At 60.5% G+C, this 25,269-nt stretch overlaps 1 protein-coding gene across 2 annotated transcripts in view; it reads right to left on the bottom strand.

Moving 5' to 3' along the window:
* b4galt2 (beta-1,4-galactosyltransferase 2) overlaps positions 1-25,269 on the bottom strand; it is a 550,978-nt gene that overhangs the window by 127,246 nt on the left and 398,463 nt on the right. For both annotated transcript variants that reach the window (XM_043699063.2, XM_043699065.2), the window contains exon 4: positions 2,107-2,294. In XM_043699063.2, the coding sequence (XP_043554998.2) occupies positions 2,107-2,294 (188 nt within the window). The remainder of the gene's footprint in view (positions 1-2,106; positions 2,295-25,269) is intronic.

Genomic DNA, 25,269 nt, shown 5'->3' with positions numbered 1-25,269 from the left:
AGGAATGGCAACACAATTTTACAGTAAACCATTCCCTTACATATATTTTAATCATATTTTTATTCCGTTCTATTAATAACATATGAATTCAAGTCCCAGGACAAATTTGATTGATTGGCTTTAAATTTCCCTACAAAGAAGTTGTATTATGCAGCACTCCTTGTGACAGGAACATCTGCAAAGTTTACATTCAATTTCTTTATTAGGAAGGAAATTTACTGCCAGGAATACTAAATATTTCAATGGGCAGGTTGGTGAGGGCTTAATTTGAATAATAATCCCCAATGAACAAGGGATTCTATTATAGCACAGTCTCAGTGAAGCCCTTGTCATGTCTGCACCCTGTAGGAGTGCTGCCTTTAAACTGAAGATGTAATTACTTTGCCAAGTTTATTCTCTAAAAATACTGTAAATTGAGAATTAGTGTCCTTCTCCTGTATAGCTCTCTTTATAATGACTGTCAAAGTTTTGGGTGTTATTTGGTCAGGTTATGTTAACAGTTTCAGAGCACAATCAGCAGTATCAGTTCTGTGAAGGTGCTTTTTGCCGTCCTTGGCTTCAGTCTGTAATATGTGACCCTGTTTATCTTTTTATTCACTCACAGGATGAGGGCATTGCAGGCTAGGCCAGCATTTATTGCCCATCCCTAATTGCCCAGCAGAGTCAACCACATTGCTGTGGATCTGGAGTCACATGTAGGCCGGACCAGGTAAGGATGGCAGTTTCCTTCCCTAAAAGACATTAGTGAACCAGACGGGTTTTTCCTGACAATCTACAATGGTTTCATGGACACTACTGGACTGGTTACTTGTTATATGCCAGTCTCTTGAGGCCACTGGATGCCAATACATAAAATGGAGACACAAGTGTAACAATGTTTGGACATGCATTATATATAGTAGTTTGTACTGAGAGATCTGTGCGCATAGTCAGTGAATGCCTTTCCCAAATATGAAATGTTTCTGACGTGCTGTATCATCTGAACCACCAGTTACTGCTGGAACTTGTGTGCCATGTTTAAAACAATTACTACTTATTATTTATTCAACTGTAATTCCTGGTTACCCAATATTTGTTCTGTAGTCATGCCTAGGTCTCAGTTATTTTTTATGAGACACTCCCTTGTATCCTTTCTTTTTTAACTGTGGTACTTTGAATTTGCATGCTTCAATGCATTTTTGATTACTGTACTGTTTTGCAAAACAGTACCAAGGGAGACAGGCCAAGTGATATATTAAAATATGAAAGATGCATGCACTTATTTCCTATTATACATGTAATTCTTTAGGACTAGATATCAACTCAGTGTAGATCATTCATATTCAAGGGTAATGCAAGAGTCGACCAAAGATCCAGACACCTGCTACTGAGGTCAAATTACCCTCTAGTGCAGGTATTTGAACCTGGGCCTCCTCTTTGAATCACTGTTATTGTGTATTACATAGCTATTCAGCCCATTTATCGGGCATCTTTGCTTCATACGAATCTCTTGTTTCTCCATATACCCTTGCACACTATTTCTATCCAAATAATCATTTAATATCATCTGAAATACATCAACTCTCTCTTGAATGCCTCAAAATATAAGAACTCTACACCCGTGCCACAACAGCCCTAGATGACAATGATTACACCTTGATGTACTCACTGACTGGGCAAATATATGATTTTCCAACAGAGAAACCTGGTGTGGTCAAATGAGGAGGTCAAACAGGGAAGCAATTTGACTCCCCATCACCTTATCAAAGCATCGTACTAAAATCTCAATGGTAACCTGGACAATAAGATGCTCTCTATTACTGCTCTCTATTAACTGGAGTATCTGTTGTATGACAGTGTTGTACAAGATGGTCCCTTGAAGAATGAACCAGGACATGCAAATTAAGTTACAAAGATAGTCTCACTCCTGCAACAATAAATGGATGATGAGCAATATGACACCGTCAGTGTTTCTGACTATCGATCGTAGTTTTGCCAAAGGTCCAGGGCAGCTTGTGGGTATTAAGTCTAGCATTGCAGTGAGTTCCATTAGTTGTTGCCTACAATATTTATTAACAAAGCTAAATATTGAGGATGGTTCATTGTCAGTAACAACCATTATCTCACCTGAATCCAAATTTGTCCATTGCAATGGCAAAATGTCGTGGCTGGTCATAGCAGTGGTACAGGTTTCTGTCATCCATGGGAATCAAGTCCACATCACTGAATACAAAACAGTCATATTCTTCGTCCTTCAGCACTTCTATGTAGCCAATATTCAGCAACTTTGCTCGGTTAAACATGCCTTCACCGTGCTGCGAAACAACAAAAACATAGAAATACATGTAAGATATACAACTCATGTATGTGAACTCCGAGATGGCAGACAGGTTGTAAGTACAGACAACAATAAATAAATTGAAATATTTCATAAGGTATTGATACTATCCTGAAATATTGATGGTGATTACAATCTGTTGTGAACATCCTATAAATACTGCGCATTCACAAAGTTCTATAACTTGTTCCATTTAAATTTAATTGGATATACAAGGGAACCTCGATTATCTGAACGTGTTGGGCGAGCACTATTTCGTTTGGAGAACTGATTATTCGGTTAATCGATTAAATGCTTTTCCTCTGGGGCTCAGAGTTTTTAAAAGTCTGCTCCCTGTTCAGGAGACTGCAGCAGCACACTGTGCACGAGGCCCCGCCCCCGACACCATCTGACACCGCCTCCAACCTCATGCAACGTCTCCCCGGCCCCCAAATCTGTGCAACACCTCCCCTGCCCCCGACACCTCCCCCAGCCCCCTCAACGCCTCCCCCTCCCCCGCCCCCCGACGACTCCCCTGGCCCCCGACGCCTCCCCCGCCCCCCCGACGCCTCCCCCCCCGACGACTCCCCTGCCCCCCAACACCTCCCCCAACGCCGCCCCCGCCCCTCCAACACCTCCCCCGCACCCCCGACACCTCCCCCAACACCGCCCCCGCCCCTCCAACGCCTCCCCCGGACCCAACGCCTCTCCCGCCCCCAACACCTCCCCGCTTCAAACCCGTGCAACACCTCCCCACCCCCAACACTCCCCCGCCCCCAACACCTCCCCCCACTTCAAACACATCCCCCCGCCCCCAAACCTGTGCAACACCTCCCCCACACCCAGCAACTCCCCCGCCCCAAACACCTTTCCCGCCCTCAAACACACACAACACCTCCCCCCGCCCCCAAACACCTCCCCCCACAAACACCTCCCCCACCCCCAATACCTCCCCCCGCCCCAAACCCGTACAACACTGCCCTGCCCCAACACCTACACTGGTCCCCAACACCTCCCCCACCACCAGCACCTCTACCTGCCCCAACACAACCCCCACCCCCAGACCTGTACAACACCTCCTCACCCCCAGCACCTCCCCCCACCCCAAACACCTTTCCTGCCCCCAACACCTACCCCCGCCCCCAAACACCTCCCCCTGCCCCCAAATACGCATAACACCTCCCCTTGCCCCCAAATACGCATAACACCTCCCCCACCCCCAACACCTCCCCTCAACCCCAAAAAGCTCCCCCCACTTCAAACACATGCCCCCGCCCCCAAACCTGTGCAACACCTCCCCCATCCCCAGCACCTCCCCGCCCCAAACACGCACAACACCTCCCCCTGACCCCCCACATCTCCCCCTGGCCCCCCAACACCTCCCCTTGCCCCCAAACACGCACTACACTGCCCCCTGCCCAACACCTCCCCCTGCCCCCCAACACCTCCCCCGCCCCCAAACACGCACAACACCGCCCCCTGCCCCCCAAGCACTTCCCCTCACCCCCAAACTCCTCCCCTCGCCACAAACACCTCCCCCCACCCAAACACCTCCCTCCACCCCCAACACCTCTCCTGCCCCCAAACATGCGCAACACCTCCCCCACCCCCACACAACTCCCCCTGCCCACAAACATGCACAACACCTCCCCCTGCCACCTAACACCTCCCCCATCCCCCAACACCTCCCCACGCCCCCAAACACTTCCCACAGAACCCCCAACACCTCCCCCGGCCCCCCAACACCTCCCCCGGCCCCCCAACACCTCCCCCGCCCCCTAACACCTCCCCAGCCCCCTAACACCTTCCCCCACCTCTAAACACTTCCCTCTGCCCCCAAACACGCACAACACCTCCCCCTCCCCCAAACACCACCTCCTGCCCCCAAACACGTACACCTCCCCCGCCCCCAAACACGTCCTCCTGCCCCAAACATACACAACACCTCCCCCTGCCCCACCCCCAAACACTTCCCCCATCCTCAAACACTCACAACACCTTCCCCTGCCCCCCAACACCTCCCCTGCCCCCCAACACCTCCCCTGCCCCCAAGCACCTCCCCCTGCCACAAAAACCATCTCCCACCCCCAAACACCTCCCCCTGCCCCCAAACACGCACAACACCTACCCACCCCCCAACACCTCCCCCCACCCCCACACACCTCCCCGCCCCCTATACCTACCCTGCCCGCAACTCCTCCTCCACCCCAAACCGGTGCAACATCTGCCCCGCCCCAAAACACCACCCCACCTCCAAACACCTCCACCGCACCCAAACCTGTGCAACACATCCCCCACCTCCAGCACCATCTGCCTCCAACACATCCCCAACACCTCCCCACGCCCCCAAACACCTTTCTCGCCCCCCCAAACACCTTTCCCGCCCCCAAACATGCACAATACCTCCCCTGCCCCAAACCCCCACTCCCAAAAACCTAACTCTGCCCCCAAACACATACAACACATCCCCCGCCCCCAAACACCTGCTCCCACCCCCAAACACCTCACATCAACCCCCAAACCTGTGCAACACCTCCCTCACCCCCAGCACCTCCCTCACCCCCAGCACCTCCCCCGCCCCCAAACACCTCCCACTGCCCCCAAACACACACAACACCTCCCCCTGCCCCCAAACACGCACAACACCTCATCCGGCCCCCAAACACCTCCCCCCGCCCCCAAACACGCGCAACACCTACCCCGCCCCCACACCTCCCCTGCCCCCAAACACCTCCCCCGCCCCAAACCCGTGCAACACCTCCCCCACCCCGAACACCTCCCCCTGCCCCCAAACACGCACAACACCGCCCCCCGCCCCCTAACATCTTCCCCCACCTCTAAACACCTCCCCCTCCCCCAAACATCTCCTCCTGCCCCCAAACACGTACACCTCCCCCGCCCCCAAACACGTCCTCCTGCCCCAAACGCACATCTCCCCCTGCCCCACCCCCAAACACCTCCCCCTATCCTCAAACACACACACCTTCCCCTGCCCCCCAACACCTCCCCTGCCCCCAAGCACCTCCCCCACCCCCAAGCACTTCCCCCCCGTCCCCAAACACCTCCCCCACCCCCAAACATTTCCCCCCCATCCCCAAACACCTCCCCCAGCCCCCCAATACCTCCCCCAGCCCCCCAACACCTCCCCTGTCCCCCAGCACCTCCCCCCGCCCCCAACACCTCCCCCGCCCCCAACACCTCCCCCGCCCCAAACACCTCCCCCCACCCCCAAAACCTCCCCTGCCCCCAAACATGCGCAACACCTCCCCCGGCCCCCAAACATGCACAACACCTCCCCCTGCCACCTAACACCTCCCCCACTCCCCAACGTCTCCCCACACCCCCAAACACTTCCCCCCGCCCCCCCCCCCCCCCAACACCTCCCCCGGCCCCCCAACACCTCCCCCACCCCCAAACATCTCCCCCACCCTCTAACATCTTCCCCCACCTCTAAACACCTCCCCCTGCCCCCAAACACGTACACCTCCCCGCCCCCAAACACGCACAACACCTCCCCCTGCCCCACCCCCAAACACCTCCCCCTATCCTCAAACACACACAACACCTTCCCCTGCCCCCCAACACCTCCCCTGCCCCCAAGCACCTCCCCCACCCCCAAACACTTCCCCCCCCATCCCCAAACACCTCCCCCACCCCCAAACATTTCCCCCCGTCCCCAAACACCTCCCCCAGCCCAACACCTCCCCTACCCCAAGCACCTCCCCCACCCCCAAACACCTCCCCCCCAACCCCACACACCTCCCCCACCCTATACCTACCCCGCCCGCAACTCCTCCTCCACCCCAAATCCGTGCAACATCTGCCCCGCCCCAAAACACCACCCCGCCCCCAAACACCTCCACCGCACCCAAACCTGTGCAACACATCCCCCACCTCCAGCACCTCCACCTGCCCCCAACACATCCACAACACCTCCCCACGCCCCCCAACACCTCCCCCCACCCCCAAACACCTTTCTCGCCCCCCCAAACACGCACAATATCTCCCCTGCCCCAAACACCTTCCACCACCCCCAAACACCTAACTCTGCCCCCAAACACGCACAACAGCTCCCCCCACCCCCAAACACCTCCCACTGCCCCCAAACACGCACAACACCACCCCCGCCCCCCAACACCTCCCTCCCACCCCCAAACATCTCCCCCTGCCCGCAAACATGCACAACACCTCCCCCTACCCTCCAACACATCCCCCGCCCCCAAACACGCACAACACCTCCCCCCGTCCACAACACCTTCCCCCGTCCCCAAACACCTCTGCCCCGCACCCCCAACATGCACAACACCTCCCCCTCCCCCCAAAGCATCCCCCCCGCCACAAAACCTGTACAACACCTCCCCCTGCCCCCAACAACTCCCCGCCCCCAAGCACCTCCCCCTGTCCCAAACAAGCACACCTCCCCCTGCCCCCAAACACGCACACCTCCCCTGCCCCCAAACACCTCCCGTGCCCCCAAACACCTCCCCCTGCCCCCAAACGCCTCCCACCACCCCCAAATGCCTCCCACCACCCCCAAACACCTCTCACCACTCCCAAACACCTCCCCCCTGCCCCCCAACACCTCCCCCTGCCCCCCAACACCTCCCCCACCCCCAAACACCACCTCCCCCTGCCCCCAAACACCACCTCCCACTGCCCCCAAACAAGCACAACTCCTTCCCCGGCCCCCAAACACCTCCCCCCCGCCCCCAAACATGCACAACACCTCCCCCGCCACCAAACACATCCCTGCCCCAAACCCGTGCAACACGTACCCCACCCCCAAACCCGTGCAACACCTCCCCCACCCTGAACACCTATCCCTGCCCCCAAACACCTCCCCCCACCCCCAAACACCACCCCCTGCCCCCAAACACGCACACCTCCCCCGCCCCAACACCTCCCTGTCCCCAAACACGCACAATACCTCCCCTGCCCCCAAACACCTCCCCCACCCCAAACCCGTGCAACACCTCCCCCACCCCAAACACCTACCCCTGCCCCCAAACATATCCCCCCACCCCAAATCTATGCAACACCTCCCTCGCCCCCAGCACCTCCCCCGCCGCAAACACCTTTCCCGCCATCAAACAGCTCACCCTGCCCCAAACACGCACAACACCTCCCCCTGCCCCGCAACACCTCCCCCTGCCCCGCAACACCTCCCCCTGCCCCGCAACACCTCCCCCTGCCCCCCAACACCTCCCCCTGCCCCCCAACACCTCCCCCTGCCCCCCAACACATCCCCCTGCCCCCAAACACACACACCTCCCTGCCCCCAAACATCTCCCCCGCCCCCAAACATTGCACACCTCCCCCTGCCCCCAAACACACACAACACCTCCCCTGCCCGCAAACACCTCCCACTGCCCCCCAACACTCCCCTCACCCCCAAACAACTCCCCCCTCAACCACCTCCTCCCACCCCCAAACACGCACAACACCTCCCCCCGTCCACAACACCTCCCCCCGTCCCCAAACACCACTGCACTGCACCCCCAACATGCACAACACCTCCCCCTCCCCTCCAAAACATCCCCCCACCACAAAACCTGTGCAACATCTCCCCCGCCCCTCAATACCTCACGCCCCCAAACACCTTCCCCTGACCCCAAACACGCACAACACCACCCCCGCCCCCAAACACCTCCCACAGCCCCCAAACACACACAACACCTCCCCGCCCCCAAACATCTCCCCCTGCCCCCAAACATGCACACCTCCCCCTGCCCCCAAACATGCACAACACCTCCCCCTGCCCCCAAACACGCACAACACCTCCTCCGACCCCCAAACACCCCCCCTCGCCCGCAAACACGCGCAACACCTACCCCGCCCCCACACCTCCCCTGCCCCAAACACCTCCCCCGCCCCAAACCCGTGCCCCCCCCCCCCACCCCGAACACCTACCCCTGCCCCCAAACACCTCAACCCACCCCCAAACACCTCACCCCAACCCCAAACACCTCACCCCAACCCCAAACACCTCCCCCCACCTCCAAGCACCTCCCCCCGCCCTCAACACCTCCCCCACCCCAAACACCTCCCCGTGCCCCCAAACACGCACAACACCTCCCCCTGCCCCCCACACCTCCTCGCCCCCCCAACATCTCCCCCGCCCCCAAACACCTCCCCCTGCCCCTAAACACGCACACCTCCCCCTGCTCCCAAACACCTCCCCGCCCCCAAACATGCACACCTCCCCCTGCCCCCAAACACGCACACCTCCCCCTACCCCCAAACGCCTCCCCCTGCCCACAAACACGCGCAACACCTCCCCCTGCCCCCAAACACCTCCCCTCACATCCCAAACACCTCCCCCTGCCCCCAAACACGCACACCACCTCCTCCGGCCCCCAACTCCTCCCCCCGCCCCCAAACACGCACAACACCTCCCCCTGCCCCCCAACACCTCCCCCTGCCACGCAACACCTCCCCCTGCCCCCAAACACACCCCCCTGCCCCCAAACACACACAACACCTCCCCTGCCCGCAAACACCTCCCACTGCCCCCAAACACACACAACACCTCCCTGCCCCCAAACATCTCCCCCGCCCCCAAACATTGCACACCTCCCCCTGCCCCCAAACACGCACAACACCTCCCCTGCCCCCAAAAACCTCCCCCAACCCCCAAACATGCACAACTCCCCTCCCCCCCCCCCCCAGCACATCCCCTGCCCCCCAACACCTCTGCCTGACCCAACACCTCCCCCCACCCCCCCAACACCTCCCCCTGCCCCCCAACACTCCCCTCACCCCCAAACAACTCCCCCCTCAACCACCTCCTCCCACCCCCAAACACGCACAACACCTCCCCCCGTCCACAACACCTCCCCCCGTCCCCAAACACCACTGCACTGCACCCCCAACATGCACAACACCTCCCCCTCCAAAACATCCCCCCACCACAAAACCTGTGCAACATCTCCCCCGCCCCTCAATACCTCACGCCCCCAAATACCTTCCCCTGCCCCCAAACACGCACAACACCACCCCCGCCCCCAAACACCTCCCACAGCCCCCAAACACACACAACACCTCCCCGCCCCCAAACACCTCCCCCTGCCCCCAAACACGCACAACACCTCCCCCTGCCCCCAAACACGCACAACACCTCCTCCGGCCCCCAAACACCTCCCCCCGCCCGCAAACACGCGCAACACCTACCCCGCCCCCACACCTCCCCTGCCCCCAAACACCTCCCCCGCCCCAAACCCGTGCAACACCTCACCCCAACCCCAAACACCTCCCCCCACCTCCAAGCACCTCCCCCCGCCCTCAACACCTCCCCCACCCCAAACACCTCCCCCTGCCCCCCAAACACGCACAACACCTCCCCCTGCCCCCCACACCTCCTCACCCCCCCAACATCTCCCCCGCCCCCAAACACCTCCCCCTGCCCCTAAACACGCACACCTCCCCCTGCTCCCAAACACCTCCCCGCCCCCAAACATGCACACCTCCCCCTGCCCCCAAACACGCACACCTCCCCCTACCCCCAAACACCTCCCCCTGCCCACAAACACGCACAACACCTCCCCCAGCCCCCAAACACCTCCCCCCGCCCCCAAACACCTCCCCCTGCCCCCAAACACGCACAACACCTCCTCCGGCCCCCAAACTCCTCCCCCCGCCCCCAAACACGCGCAACACCTCCCCCGCCCCCACACCTCCCCAGCCCCTAAACACCTCCCCCGCTTAAAACCCGTGCAACACCTCCCCCACCCCGAATACCTACCCCTGCCCCCAAACACCTCAACCCACCCCCAAACACCTCAACCCACCCCCAAACACCTCCCCCCGCCCCCAACAACTCCCCCTGCCCCCAACAACTCCCCCACCCCAAACACCTCCCCCTGCCCCCCAACACCTCCCCTGCCCCCAAACACCTCCCCCTACCCCAAACATGCACACCTCCCCCTGCTCCCAAACACCTTCCCCACCCCTAAACATCTCCCACCACCCCCAAACATCTACCCCTGTCCCCAAACACGCACAACACCTCCCCCAGCCCCCCAACACGCCCCCTGACCCCCAACACGCACAATACCTCCCCCTGCCCCCAAACACCACCTCCCCCTGCCCCCAAACACCATCTCCCACTGCCCCCAAACAAGCACAACTCCTCCCCCGGCCCCCAAACACCTCCCCCCGCCCCCAAACACGCACAACTCCTCCCCCGGCCCCCAAACACCTCCCCCCGCCCCCAAACACGCACAACTCCTTCCCCGGCCCCCAAACACCTTCCCCCCCCAAACATGCACAACACCTCCCCCGCCCCCAAACACATCCCCGCCCCAAACCCGTGCAACACGTACCCCACCCCCAAACCCGTGCAACACCTACCCCACCCCGAACACCTCCCCCCGCCCCCAAACACCTCCCCCCACCCCCAAACACCACCCCCTGCCCCCAAACACGCACACCTCCCCCGCCCCAACACCTCCCTGTCCCCAAACACGCACAATACCTCCCCCTGCCCCCAAACACGCACACCCTCCCCTGCCCCCAAACACCTCCCCCACCCCAAACCCGTGCAACACCTCCCCCACCCCAAACACCTACCCCTGCCCCCAAACATATCCCCCCGCCCCAAATCTATGCAACACCTCCCTCGCCCCCAGCACCTCCCCCGCCGCAAACACCTTTCCCGCCATCAAACACCTCCCCCTGCCCCCAAACATGCACAACTCCCCCCGCCCCCCAACACCTCCCCCGCCCCTCAACACCTCCCCCCAAACACACACAACACCTCCCCCTGCCCCCCAACACCTCCCCCCAACCCCCAACAGTCCCCTCAACCCCAAACACCTCCCCCCACAACCACCTCCCCCCACCCCCAAACACATCCCCCCGCCACAAAACCTGTGCAACACCACCTCCTGCCCCCAAACACCTCCCTCCCACCCGCAAACATGCACAACACCTCCCCCTACCCTCCAACACCTCCCCCGCCCTCAAACACATCCCCCGCCCCCAATCACGCACAACACCTCCCCCCGTCCACAACACCTTCCCCCGTCCCAAACACCTCTGCCCCGCACCCCCAACATGCACAACACCTCCCCCTCCCCCCAAAGCATCCCCCCCGCCACAAAACCTGTACAACACCTCCCCCTGCCCCCAACAACTCCCCGCCCCCAAGCACCTCCCCCTGCCCCAAACAAGCACACCTCCCCCTGCCCCCAAACATGCACACCTCCCGTGCCCCCAAACACCTCCCGTGCCCCCAAACACCTCCCGTGCCCCCAAACACCTCCCCCGCTCACAAACACCTCACCACCCCCAAACATCTCACCCTGCCCCCAAACACGCACAACACCTCCCCCTGCCCACCAACACCTCCCCCCTGCCCCCCAACACCTCCCCCCTGCCCCCCAACACCTCCCCCTGCCCACCAACACCTCCCCCCTGCCCCGCAACACCTCCCCCTGCCCCGCAACACCTCCCCCTGCCCCCCAACACCTCCCCCTGCCCCCCAACACCTCCCCCTGCCCCTCAACACCACCTCCGCCCCCAAACACATCTCCCTGCCCGCAAACACCTCCCACTGCCCCCAAACACACACACCACCTCCCTGCCCCCAAACATCTCCCCCTGCCCCCAAACATTGCACACCTCCCCCTGCCCCCAAACACGCACAACACCTCCCCCTGCCCCCCTAACACTCCCCTCACACCCAAACACCTCCCCCCCAAACACATCCCCCGCCCCCAAACACGCACAACACCTCCCCCCGTCCCCAAACACCACTGCACTGCACCCCCAACATGCACAACACCTCCCCCTCCCCTCCAAAACATCCCCCCACCACAAAACCTGTGCAACACCTCCCCCGCCCCCAACACCTCCCCTGCCCCCAAACACGCACAACACCTCCCCCTGCCCCCAACAACTCCCCGCCCCCAAGCACCTCCCCCTGCCCCCAAACACGCACACCTCCCCCTGCCCCCAAACACGCACACCACCCCCTGCCCCCAAACACCTCCCACCACCCACAAACATCTCACCCTGCCCCCAAACACGCACAACACCTCCCCCGTCCCCCAAACATCTCCCCCTGCCCCCAAACATGCACAACACCTCCCCCTGCCCCCAAACACGCACAACACCTCCCCCTGCCCCCAAACACGCACAACACCTCCTCCGGCCCCCAAACACGCACAACACCTCCCCCTGCCCCCAAACACGCACAACACCTCCCCCTGCCCCCAAACACGCACAACACCTCCCCCTGCCCCCAAACACGCACAACACCTCCCCCTGCCCCCAAACACGCACAACACCTCCCCCTGCCCCCAAACACGCACAACACCTCCCCCTGCCCCCAAACACGCACAACACCTCCTCCGGCCCCCAAACACCTCCCCTCGCCCCCAAACACGCGCAACACCTACCCCTGCCCCCAAACACGCACAACACCTCCTCCGGCCCCCAAACACCACCCCCCGCCCCCAAACACGCGAAACACCTACCCCGCCCCCACACCTCCCCTGCCCCCAAACACCTCCCCCACCCAAAACCCATGCAACACCTCCCACACCTCCCCTGCCCCCAAACACCTCCCCCGCCCCAAACCCGTGCAACACCTCCCCCACCCCGAACACCTACCCCTGCCCCCACACACCTCAACCCACCCGCAAACACCTCCCCCGCCCCCAAACACCTCCCCCCGCCCCCAAACACCTCCCCCCGCCCCCAAACACCTCCCCCCAACCCCAAACACCTCCCCCCAACCCCAAACACCTCCCCCCGCCCCCAACACCTCCGCCCGCCCCCAACACCTCCCCCACCCCAAACACCTCCCCGTGCCCCCAAACACGCACAACACCTCCCCCTGCCCCCCCACACCTCCTCGCCCCCCCAACACCTCCCCCGCCCCCAAACACCTCCCCCTGCCCCTAAACACGCACACCTCCCCCTGCTCCCAAACACCTCCCCCTGCCCCCAAACACCTTCCCTCACACCCCAAACACCTCCCCCTGCCCCCAAACACGCACAAAACCTCCTCCGGCCCCCAAACACCTCCCCCCGTCCCCAAACACGCGCAACACCTCCCCCGCCCTCACACCTCCCCCAGCCCCCAAACACCTCCCCCGCCCCAAACCCGTGCAACACCTCCCCCACCCCGAACACCTACCCCTGCCCCCAAACACCTCCCCCTGCCCCCAATACCTCCCCCTGCCCCCCACACCTCCCCCGCCCCCCAACACCTCCCCCGACCCAAACACCTCCCACTGCCCCCAAACACCTCCCCCTGCCCCCAAACACCTTCCCCCTGCCCCCAAACATGCACACCTCCCCCTGCTCCCAAAAACCTTCCCCACCCCTAAACATCTCCCACCACCCCCAAACGTCTACCCCGTCCCCAAACACGCACAACACCTCCCCCTGCCCCCCAACACCTCTCACTGCTCCCAACACCTCCCCCAGCCCCACAACACGCACAATACCTCCCCCTGCCCCCAAACACCTCCCCCCACCCCAAACACCACCTCCCACTGCCCCCAAACAAGCCCAACTCCTCCCCCGGCCCCCAAACTCCTCCCACTGCCCCCAAACACGCACAACTCCTTCCCCGGCCCCCAAACCCCTCCCCCCGCCCCCAAACACGCACAACTCCTTCCCCGGCCCCCAAACCCCTCCCCCCGCCCCCAAACACGCACAACACCTCACCTGCCCCCAAACACCTCCCCGCCCCAAACCCGTGCAACACGTACCCCACCCCTAAACCCGTGCAACACCTCCCCCACCCTGAACACTTCCCCCCACCCCCAAACACCTCCCCCTGCCCCCAAACACGCACACCTCCCCCGCCCCAACACCTCCCCATTCCCAAACACCTCCCCCTGCCCCCAAACACGCACAATACCTCCCCAGGCCCCCAAACACGCACAACACCTCCCCCTGCCCCCAAACACCTACCCCTGCCCCCACACACCTCAACCCACCCGCAAACACCTCCCCCGCCCCCAAACACCTCCCCCCGCCCCCAAACACCTCCCCCCGCCCCCAAACACCTCCCCCCAACCCCAAACACCTCCCCCCAACCCCAAACACCTCCCCCCGCCCCCAACACCTCCGCCCGCCCCCAACACCTCCCCCACCCCAAACACCTCCCCGTGCCCCCAAACACGCACAACACCTCCCCCTGCCCCCCCACACCTCCTCGCCCCCCCAACACCTCCCCCGCCCCCAAACACCTCCCCCTGCCCCTAAACACGCACACCTCCCCCTGCTCCCAAACACCTCCCCCTGCCCCCAAACACCTTCCCTCACACCCCAAACACCTCCCCCTGCCCCCAAACACGCACAAAACCTCCTCCGGCCCCCAAACACCTCCCCCCGTCCCCAAACACGCGCAACACCTCCCCCGCCCTCACACCTCCCCCAGCCCCCAAACACCTCCCCCGCCCCAAACCCGTGCAACACCTCCCCCACCCCGAACACCTACCCCTGCCCCCAAACACCTCCCCCTGCCCCCAATACCTCCCCCTGCCCCCCACACCTCCCCCGCCCCCCAACACCTCCCCCGACCCAAACACCTCCCACTGCCCCCAAACACCTCCCCCTGCCCCCAAACACCTTCCCCCTGCCCCCAAACATGCACACCTCCCCCTGCTCCCAAAAACCTTCCCCACCCCTAAACATCTCCCACCACCCCCAAACGTCTACCCCGTCCCCAAACACGCACAACACCTCCCCCTGCCCCCCAACACCTCTCACTGCTCCCAACACCTCCCCCAGCCCCACAACACGCACAATACCTCCCCCTGCCCCCAAACACCTCCCCCCACCCCAAACACCACCTCCCACTGCCCCCAAACAAGCCCAACTCCTCCCCCGGCCCCCAAACTCCTCCCACTGCCCCCAAACACGCACAACTCCTTCCCCGGCCCCCAAACCCCTCCCCCCGCCCCCAAACACGCACAACTCCTTCCCCGGCCCCCAAACCCCTCCCCCCGCCCCCAAACACGCACAACACCTCACCTGCCCCCAAACACCTCCCCGCCCCAAACCCGTGCAACACGTACCCCACCCCTAAACCCGTGCAACACCTCCCCCACCCTGAACACTTCCCCCCACCCCCAAACACCTCCCCCTGCCCCCAAACACGCACACCTCCCCCGCCCCAACACCTCCCCATTCCCAAACACCTCCCCCTGCCCCCAAACACGCACAATACCTCCCCAGGCCCCCAAACACGCACAACACCTCCCCCTGCCCCCAAACACCTCCCCCGGCCCCCAAACATCCCCCGCCCCCAAACACGCGCAACACCTCCCCCCGCCCCCCAACACCTCCCTCGCCCCAAACCCGTGCAACACCTACCCCACCCCCAAAACCATGCAACATCTCCCCCGGCTCCCAAACACCTCCCCCCACCCACAAACACATCCCCCCGCCCCAAACACGCGCAGCACCTACCCCGCACCCAACACCTCCCCTGCCCCCAAACACATCCCCCGCCCCCAAGCCCATGTAACACCTCCCCCGCCCCCAAGTCGTGCAACACCTCTCCCACCCCCAACAACTCCCCCACCCCCAAACACGTGCAACACCTCCCCCGCCCCAAACCCGTGCAACACCTCCCCCACCCCGAACACCTACCCCTGCCCCCAAACACCTCAACCCGCCACCACCCCAAACACCTCCCCCACCCCAAACACCTCCTCCTGCCCCCCACATCTTCCCCGCCCCCCAACATCTTCCCCGCCCCCCAACACCTCCCCCGACCCAAACACCTACCACTGCCCCCAAACACCTCCCCCTGCCCCCAAACACCTCCCCCTGCCCCCAAACATGCACACCTCCCCCTGCTCCCAAACACCTTCCCCACCCCTAAACATCTCCCACCACCCCCAAACGTCTACCCCGTCCCCAAACACGCACAACACCTCCCCCTGCCCCCCAACACCTCCCACCGCTCCCAACACCTCCCCCAGCCCCACAACACGCCCCCCCCGACCCCCAACACGCACAATACCTCCCCCTGCCCCCAAACACCTCCCCCCACCCCAAACACCACCTCCTCCTGCCCCCAAACACCACCTCCCACTGCCCCCAAACAAGCACAACTCCTCCCCCGGCCCCCAAACACCTCCCCCCGCCCCCAAACATGCACAACACCTCACCTGCCCCCAAACACCTCCCCGCCCCAAACCCGTGCAACACGTACCCCACCCCTAAACCCGTGCAACACATCCCACACCCTGAACACCTCCCCCCACCCCCAAACACCTCCCCCTGCCCCCAAACACGCACACCTCCCCCGCCCCAACACCTCCCCGTTCCCAAACACCTCCCCCTGCCCCCAAACACCTCCCACTGCCCCCAAACACGCACAACTCCTCCCCCGGCCCCCAAACATCCCCCGCCCCCAAACACGTGCAACACCTCCCCTGCTCCCAAAACCATGCAACATCTCCCCCGGCTCCCAAACACCTCCCCCCACCCACAAACACATCCCCCCGCCCCCAAACACGCGCAGCACCTACCCCGCCCCCAACACCTCCCCTGCCCCCAAACACATCCCCCAACCCCAAGCCCATGTAACACCTCCCCCACCCCCAACACCTCCCCCGCCCCCAAGTCGTGCAACACCTCTCCCACCCCCAACAACTCCCCCACCCCCAAACACGTGCAACAACTCCCCCGCCCCCAAACACGTGCAACACCTCCCCCGCCCCCAAACCCATGCAACACCTACCCCCTCCCCAACACCTCCCCTGCCCCCAAACCCATGCAACACCTACCCCCCAATACCTACCCCGCCCTAAACCCGTGCAACGCCTACCCCGCCCCAACACTACCCCATCCCCAAGCATGCACACCTCCCCCTGCCCCCAAACATGCACAACACCTCCCCCTGCACCCAAACACCTCCCCCCGCCCCCAAACACCTCCCCCCTTCCACAACACCTCCCCCCTTCCACAACACCTCCCCCATCCCCAAACACCTCTGCGCGCACCCCCAACATGCACAACACCTCCCCCTCCCCCCAAAACCTCCCCCCCGCACCCCAAACACCTACCCCCGCCCCGCAACACCTCCCCCTGCCCCCAAACACACGCCAGACCTCCCCCGCCCCCAAACACGCACAAAGCCTCCCCGCCCCCAAACACCTCCCCCTGCCCCCAACACGCACACCTCCCCCTGCCCCCAAAAACCTCCCCATGCTCCCAAACACCTCCCCGCCCCCAAACACCTCCCCCTGCCCCCAAACACGCACAACACCTACCCCTGCCCCCCAACACCTCCCCCGCCCCCCAACACCTCCCCCGCCCCCCAACACCTCCCCCGCCCCCCCAACACGTTCCCCCTGCCCCCAAACACCTTCCCCTGCCCCCAAACATGCACAGCACCTCCCCCTGCCCCCAACACCTCCCCCGTCCCAACACCTCCCCTACCCCTAAACACGCACAACAACTCCCCCTGCCCCCCAACACCTCCCCCGCCCCTCAACACCTCCCCCTGCCCCCAAACACGCACAACAACTCCCTCTGCCCCCCAACACCTCCCCCGCCCCTCAACACCTCCCCCTGCCCCCAAACACGCACAACACCTCCCCCTGCCCCCAACACCTCTCCTGCCCCCAACACCTCACCTGACCCCAAACGCGCACAACACTTCCCCCTGCCCCCAAACACGCACATCTCCCCCGCCCCCAAACATGCACCCCCAACATGCACAACACCTCCCCCTCCCCCCAAAACCTCCCCCCCGCACCCCAAACACCTACCCCCGCCCCGCAACACCTCCCCCTGCCCCCAAACACACGCCAGACCCCCCCCACCCCCAAACACCTCCCACTGCCCCCAAACACGCACAACTCCTCCTCCGGCCCGCAAACATGCATAACACCTCCCCCTGCCCCCAAACACCTCCCCCGCCCCCCAAACACCTCCCCCGCCCCCCCAACACGTCCCCCTGCTCCCAAACACGCACACCTCCCCCTGCCCCCAAACATGCACACCTCCCCCTGTCCGCAAACATGCACACCTCCCCCTGCTCCCAAACACCTCCCACCACCCCCAAACACCTCCCACCACCCCCAAACACCTCCCACCACCACCAAACACCTCCCACCACCCCCAAACATCTCCCCCTGCTCCCAAACACGCACAACACCTGCCCCTGCCCCCAACACATTCCCCGCCCCCCAACACCTCCCCCGCCCCCAAACACCTCCCCCTGCCCCCAAACACACACAACACCTCCCCCGACCCCAAACACCTCCCACTGCCCCCAAACATGCACACCTCCCCCTGACCCCATACACGCACAACACCTCCCATTGCCCCCAAACACCTCCCCCAACCCCCAAACACCTCCCCCGTCCACAAACTCGCACACCTCCCACTGCCCCCAAGCACCTCCCCCTAAACACCTCCTACTGCCCCCAAACACCTCCCCCGCCCCAAACCCGTGCAACACCTACCCCACCCCCACACCCGTGCAACACCTCCCCCACCCCGAACACCTCCCCCCGCCCCCAATCACCTCCCCCCGCCCCCAAACACGCACACCGCCCCCTGCTCCCAAACACCTCCCCCTGCTCCCAAACACCTCCCCCGCCCTCAAACACCTCCCACCGCCCCCAAACACGCACAACACCTCCCCCTGCCCCCCAACACCTTCCCCTGCCCCCCAACACCTCCCCGCCCCAAACACCTCCACTTGCCCCCAAACATGCACAATACCTCCCCCTGCCCCCAAACACGCACAACACCTCCCCCTGCTCCCAAACACCTCCCACCGCCCCCAAACACGCACAACACCTCCCCCTGCCCCCCAACACCTTCCCCTGCCCCCCAACACCTCCCCGCCCCAAACACCTCCCCTTACCCCCAAACACCTCCACTTGCCCCCAAACATGCACAATACCTCCCCCTGCCCCCAAACACGCACAACACCTCCCCCTGCCCCCAAACACCTCCCCCCACCCCCAAACACCTCCCACTGCCCCCAAACACGCACAACTCCTCCTCCGGCCCCCAAACACCTCTCCCCGCCCCCAGACACGCACAACAGCTCCCCCGCCCCCAAACACCTCCCCCGCCCCAACACCTCCCCTGCCCCCCAACACCTCCCCCTACCTCCAAATACGCACAACACCTCCCCCTGCCCCCCATACCTCCCCACCCCCCAACACCTCCCCCGGCTCCAAACACCTCCCCCAAACACGCACACCTCCCCCTGCTCCCAAACACCTTCCCCGCCCCCAAACACCTCACACCGCCCCCAAACATCTCCTCTGCCCCCAAACACGCACAACACCTCCTCCTGCCCCCCAACACCTCCCCCTGCCCCCAACACCTCCCCCTGCCCACAAACACCTCCCCGCCCCCAAACACCTCCCCCTTCCCCTAAACACCTCCCCCTGCCCCCAAACACGCCCTCCCGCCCCCAAACACGCACAATACCTCCCCCTGCCCCCAAACACGTACAACACCTCCCCCTGTCCCCAAACACCTCCCCCCACCCCCAAACACCTCCCACTGCCCCCAAACACGCACAACTCCTCCCCCGGCCCCCAAACACCTCCCCCTGCCCCCAAACACGCGCAACACCTCCCCCGCCTCCAAACACATCCCCCGCCCCCAAGCCCATGCAACAACTCCCCCACCCCCAACACCACCCCTGCCCCCAAACACGTGCAACTTCTCCCCGCCCCCAAACACGTGCAACATCTACCCCCTCCCCAACACATACCCCCTCAACACCTCCCCCCCTCCCCAACACCTACCCCCCGACTCAACTCCTCCCCTGCCCCCAAACCCATGCAACACCTACCCCCCAACACCTACCCCGCCCCCAACACCTACCCCGCCCCAACACCTACCCCGCCCCCAAACACGCACACCTCCCCCTGCCCCCAAACACGCACAACACCTCCCCCTGCCCCCACACCCGTGCAACGCCTCCCCCACCCCGAACACCTCCCCCCGCCCCCAATCACCTCCCCCCGCCCCCAAACACGCACACCGCCCCCTGCTCCCAAACACCTCCCCCTGCTCCCAAACACCTCCCCCGCCCCCAAACACCTCCCACCGCCCCCAAACACCTCCCACCGCCCCCAAACACGCACAACACCTCCCCCTGCCCCCCAACACCTTCCCCTGCCCCCCAACACCTCCCCGCCCCAAACACCTCCCCTTACCCCCAAACACCTCCACTTGCCCCCAAACATGCACAATACCTCCCCCTGCCCCCAAACACGCACAACACCTACCCCGCCCCCAAACACGCACACCTCCCCCTGCCCCCAAACACGCACAACACCTCCCCCTGCCCCCACACCCGTGCAACACCTCCCCCACCCCGAACACCTCCCCCCGCCCCCAATCACCTCCCTCCGCCCCCAAACACGCACACCGCCCCCTGCTCCCAAACACCTCCCCCTGCTCCCAAACACCTCCCCCACCCCCAAACACCTCCCACTGCCCCCAAACACGCACAACTCCTCCCCCGGCCCCCAAACACCTCCCCCTGCCCCCAAACACGCACAACACCTCCCCCGCCTCCAAACACATCCCCCGCCCCCAAGCCCATGCAACACCTCCCCCACCCCCAACACCACCCCTGCCCCCAAACACGTGCAACTTCTCCCCGCCCCCAAACACGTGCAACATCTACCCCCTCCCCAACACCTACCCCCCGACTCAACTCCTCCCCTGCCCCCAAACCCATGCAACACCTACCCCCCAACACCTACCCCGCCCCCAACACCTACCCCGCCCCAACACCTACCCCGCCCCCAAACACGCACACCTCCCCCTGCCCCCAAACACGCACAACACCTCCCCCTGCCCCCAAACACCTCCCCCGGCCCCCAAACACCTCCCCCCACCCCAAACACATCCCCCCGCCCCCAAACACGCGCAACACCTCCCCCGCCCCAACACCTCCTCTGCCCCCAAACACCTCCCTGCCCCAAATCTGTGCAACACCTACCCCACCCCCAAACCCGTGCAACCACCTCCCCCACCCCCAACACCTACCCCGCTCCCAAACCCGTGCAACACCTACCCCCGCCCCGACACCTACCCCCCGCCCCAACACCTCCCCTGCCCCCAAACCCATGCAACACCTACCCTGCCCCAACACCTACACTGCCCCCAGCACCTACCCCGCCCCAAACCCGTGCAACAACTACCCCGCCCCAACACTACTCCGCCCCCAAACCCATGCAATTCCTCCCCGCCCCCAACACCCCCACCCCCAAACCCGTGCAACACCTACCCCCCCGCCCCCAACACCTACTCCCCGCCCCCAACCCCATGCAACACCTAACCCCTCTCCCAACACCTACCCCTCTCCCAACTCCATGCCACACCTACCCTCGTTCCCAACACCTCCCCCCACCCCAACTCCATGCCACACCTACCCTCGTTCCCAACTCCATGCCACACCTACCCTCATTCCCAACACCTCCCCCCACCCCAACTCCATGCCACACCTACCCTCGTTCCCAACACCTTCCCCCACCCCAACTCCATGCCACACCTACCCTCGTTCCCAACACCTTCCCCCACCCCAACTCCATGCCACACCTACCCTCGTTCCCAACACCTCCCCCCACCCCAACTCCATGCCACACCTACCCTCGTTCCCAACACCTTCCCCCACCCCAACTCCGTGCCACACCTACACCCGCCCCCAACTCCATGCAACACCTCCCCCCGCCCCCAACCCTGTGCAGCACTGCTCCCCTGCCCCCTCTCCGGGGCAGCTGGACTGGACACCAACATGACTGCTGCTGCTACCTTTGTGGGGTAAGTCTCCAAATAATTAACACACACGCACACACACCCACACATAACTTTTTACTGCAACTTTTTGACAGGTTCCCCCTTTGCCCTGTACAGGACAATGTTGGAAAGATTATGTGGGGAAGGGGGGGTTTAGGGTACACCCCTGTGTAGAACTCCAGGGAAAGAGTGGGGGGGGGGAGAGAGAGAGAGAGAGAGAGAGAGAGAGAGAGAGAGAGCGGGCAGTCAGTCATTTGGAGACGGCGCCTTGTTTAATCGCTGTAAACAAAAGACGCGATCACTTTTGGGACCTCAAGATCTCCTTCGGATAATCCGATTTTCGGATAATTGGTATTCGGAAAATCAAGGTTCCCCTGTACACCTGAAATGCTGTGAACAAAGCTTTGAACCATGAGCTAAGAAGTGCTTTCGGCTGGACAGCTGTTTTTCAGCTGACATGAACACACGCCAATGGCCTCCTTCTGTGCCATAAATTTTCCTGGTTCTATGTGGGAGACTCTTGTATTTCTGTATTATTGGATAACTAATCTCTTTAAATGAATTAGAACTATTTTATTGATCAATGCAATCCATGTTTAATATTAAAGTAATTTCGAGAAGGAATATTAAACATTTTGATGTGACTTTTGACACTCATGGAATGCTATGACAATGTCATTAGACTAGTGACTAGCCTAATAATGTATCAATCTTGATGTCATATGCAAACTTACTAACAATACCTCCTAAATTCTCATCTAAATCATTTTTATAATTAACGAATAATATTGGACCCAGCATTGATCCCTGCGGCACACGACTGGTCACAGGCCTCCAGTCTGAAACCAACCCTCTACCATCACCCTCTGTCTATGACCGTCAAGCCAATTTTGTATCCAATTGGCTAGGTCTCCCTGGATCCCATGAGATTTACCCTTACTCAACCTATCCTGCAGTACCTTGTCAAACGCCTTGAAATGTCCATGTAGACAATGTCCATCACACTGCCCTCATCTGCTTTCTTAGCTACATCTTCAAAAAATTCAATCAAATTTGTGAGACACTATTTCCCATGCACAAAGCCATACTGACTATCCCAAGTAAGTGACTGCCTCTCCAAATGCTTGTAGATCCTGTATCTTAAAATCCTCTCTAATAACCTACCCACCACAGACATTATGCTCACCGGTCTGTAGATCCCAGACATTTTCCTGCAGCCTTTCTTAAATAATGACACATTAGCCATCCTCCAATCCTCAGGCACGTCATCCGTGGCTGCCAATAATATAAATATCTCCTTTAGGGGCCCCGCAATTTCCTCCCGAGCCTCAAAGTCCTGGGATACACTTCATCAGATCCCGGGGATTTATCTACTTTAAAACGTTTTATGACTTCCAGAACCTCCTCTTCTGTAATGTGGACACTCTTCAAGACATCAGTATTTATTTCCCTAAGACCCACACTTTTCTCAATGGTAAATACCGACGCGAAATATTCATTTAGGATCTCACCCATCTCTTGTGGCTCCACACATAGATGACCTCGTTGATCTTTCACGGGCCCTATTCTCTCCCTAATTACTCTTTTGCCCTGCTCTCTTGACCGATCAACCTCTTGTTTAATAAATTGTATACTGCACACACAGTATTTATTTTCTGTGGAAAACTACTACAAAAAATCGTGTTGTCGAAGATTGCTAAGAGAAAATCGTCATACCCGTTCAGTTGAAATTTCTCGTTATCTGAACATCTACAATTCATCAGTCGAGTTACAGCTAATTCACGCTGACGAAACGTGCATTATCGCAGAACGACTTGTAATCAGGTTCCTTCAAATTCACCTTCCAAACTTGCAGTCTCTACTATTTAAAGGGCAAGGATAGCAGATGCATGGGAACCTGCAAGTTCCACTCCAATCCAGTCTTCGAATTATATTGTATTGTGGAGTTAAAATCCTAGAACTCCCTTCCAAACAGTACTATGGCTGTACCTACACCACACTGACTGCAGCGGTTCAAGTAGGTAGCTCATAAGCATCTACTCAAGGACTATTAAGAATGGACAATATACACTTGACCGATCAACCTCTTGTTTAATAAATTGTATACTGCACACACAGTATTTATTTTCAAATTAATTTCTTTCACACGTTTAAATTCACACCAACTTGACTCAACTCCTGTCCTTACATTTTATTATCTTTTAATTAGTATAACTAAAGCCGGCCTGGGAATGGGGTAATCTACTCTGTCGTGACCAACTAGTTTTTAAAAGAATCCCTGATGTTAGATATGGATTTACCCTCAAACAGCTGCCCCCAATCTAATTACTTCAGTTCCTGCCTAATATTGGAGTAATTAGTCTCCCTCCAATGTAGCACTTTCACCCAAGGACTAGTATTATCCTTATTCATAACAACCTTAAAACTTACAGAATTGTGATCATTATTCACAAAATGCTCCCCCACTAAAACTTTGATCACCTGGCCAGGCTCATTCCTCAAACAAGGTCTAGTACAGCCCCTTCCTAATTCTACTATCCACATATTGTTTCAAGACATCCTCCTGGAGGCACCTGATCTAAGCCCTTGGCAAGGGAATTCCAGTCAATCCTGGGGAAGTTAAAATCACTCACTACAACAATCCTGTTGTTTTTACATCTTTCCATGATCAATTAATGGTAGGGTCTCGGGTCGTGTTGTGAAACAAAGGGACCGAGGGATGCAGGTACGTAATTCTTTCAAGTTTTTGTCACATATACACAGGGTGGTTAAAAAGGCATTTGGCACACTTGCCTTCATTGCTCAGTCCTTTGGGAAGTCATGCCGAGGTTGTACAAGACATTGGTGAGGCCTCTTCTGGATATTGTGTCCAATTCTGGTTTCCCAATTATAGGAAGGATATTATCAAACTGGAGATGGTTCAGAAGAGATTAACCAGGATGCTGCCAGATATGGAAGGTTTAAGTTATAAAGAAAGGCTGGATATACTGGGACTATTCCCAGTTGGAGGTCAAAAGGCAACCTGATAGAAGTTTATAAAATGATGAGGGGTAATGATAGAATTAATGGTAGATGTCTTTTCCCTATGATGGTGAATCTCAAGACTAGGGAGCACATTTTTAAGGTGAGAGGAGAACAATTTAAAAAAGGCATGACAAGCATTTTTTTTTACAAAGCGTGTGTGATGAACCTCCTGAGGAAGTGGTGGATGTGGG

This window comes from Chiloscyllium plagiosum, unplaced genomic scaffold, assembly GCF_037043375.1.
Source record: "Chiloscyllium plagiosum isolate Xiang-an unplaced genomic scaffold, Cpla_swu_hap1 HiC_scaffold_9, whole genome shotgun sequence".
Lineage (NCBI taxonomy): Eukaryota > Metazoa > Chordata > Chondrichthyes > Orectolobiformes > Hemiscylliidae > Chiloscyllium > Chiloscyllium plagiosum.
The sequence above is the reverse complement of the archived record's forward strand: the minus strand, read 5'-3'. Positions and strand labels throughout refer to the sequence as shown.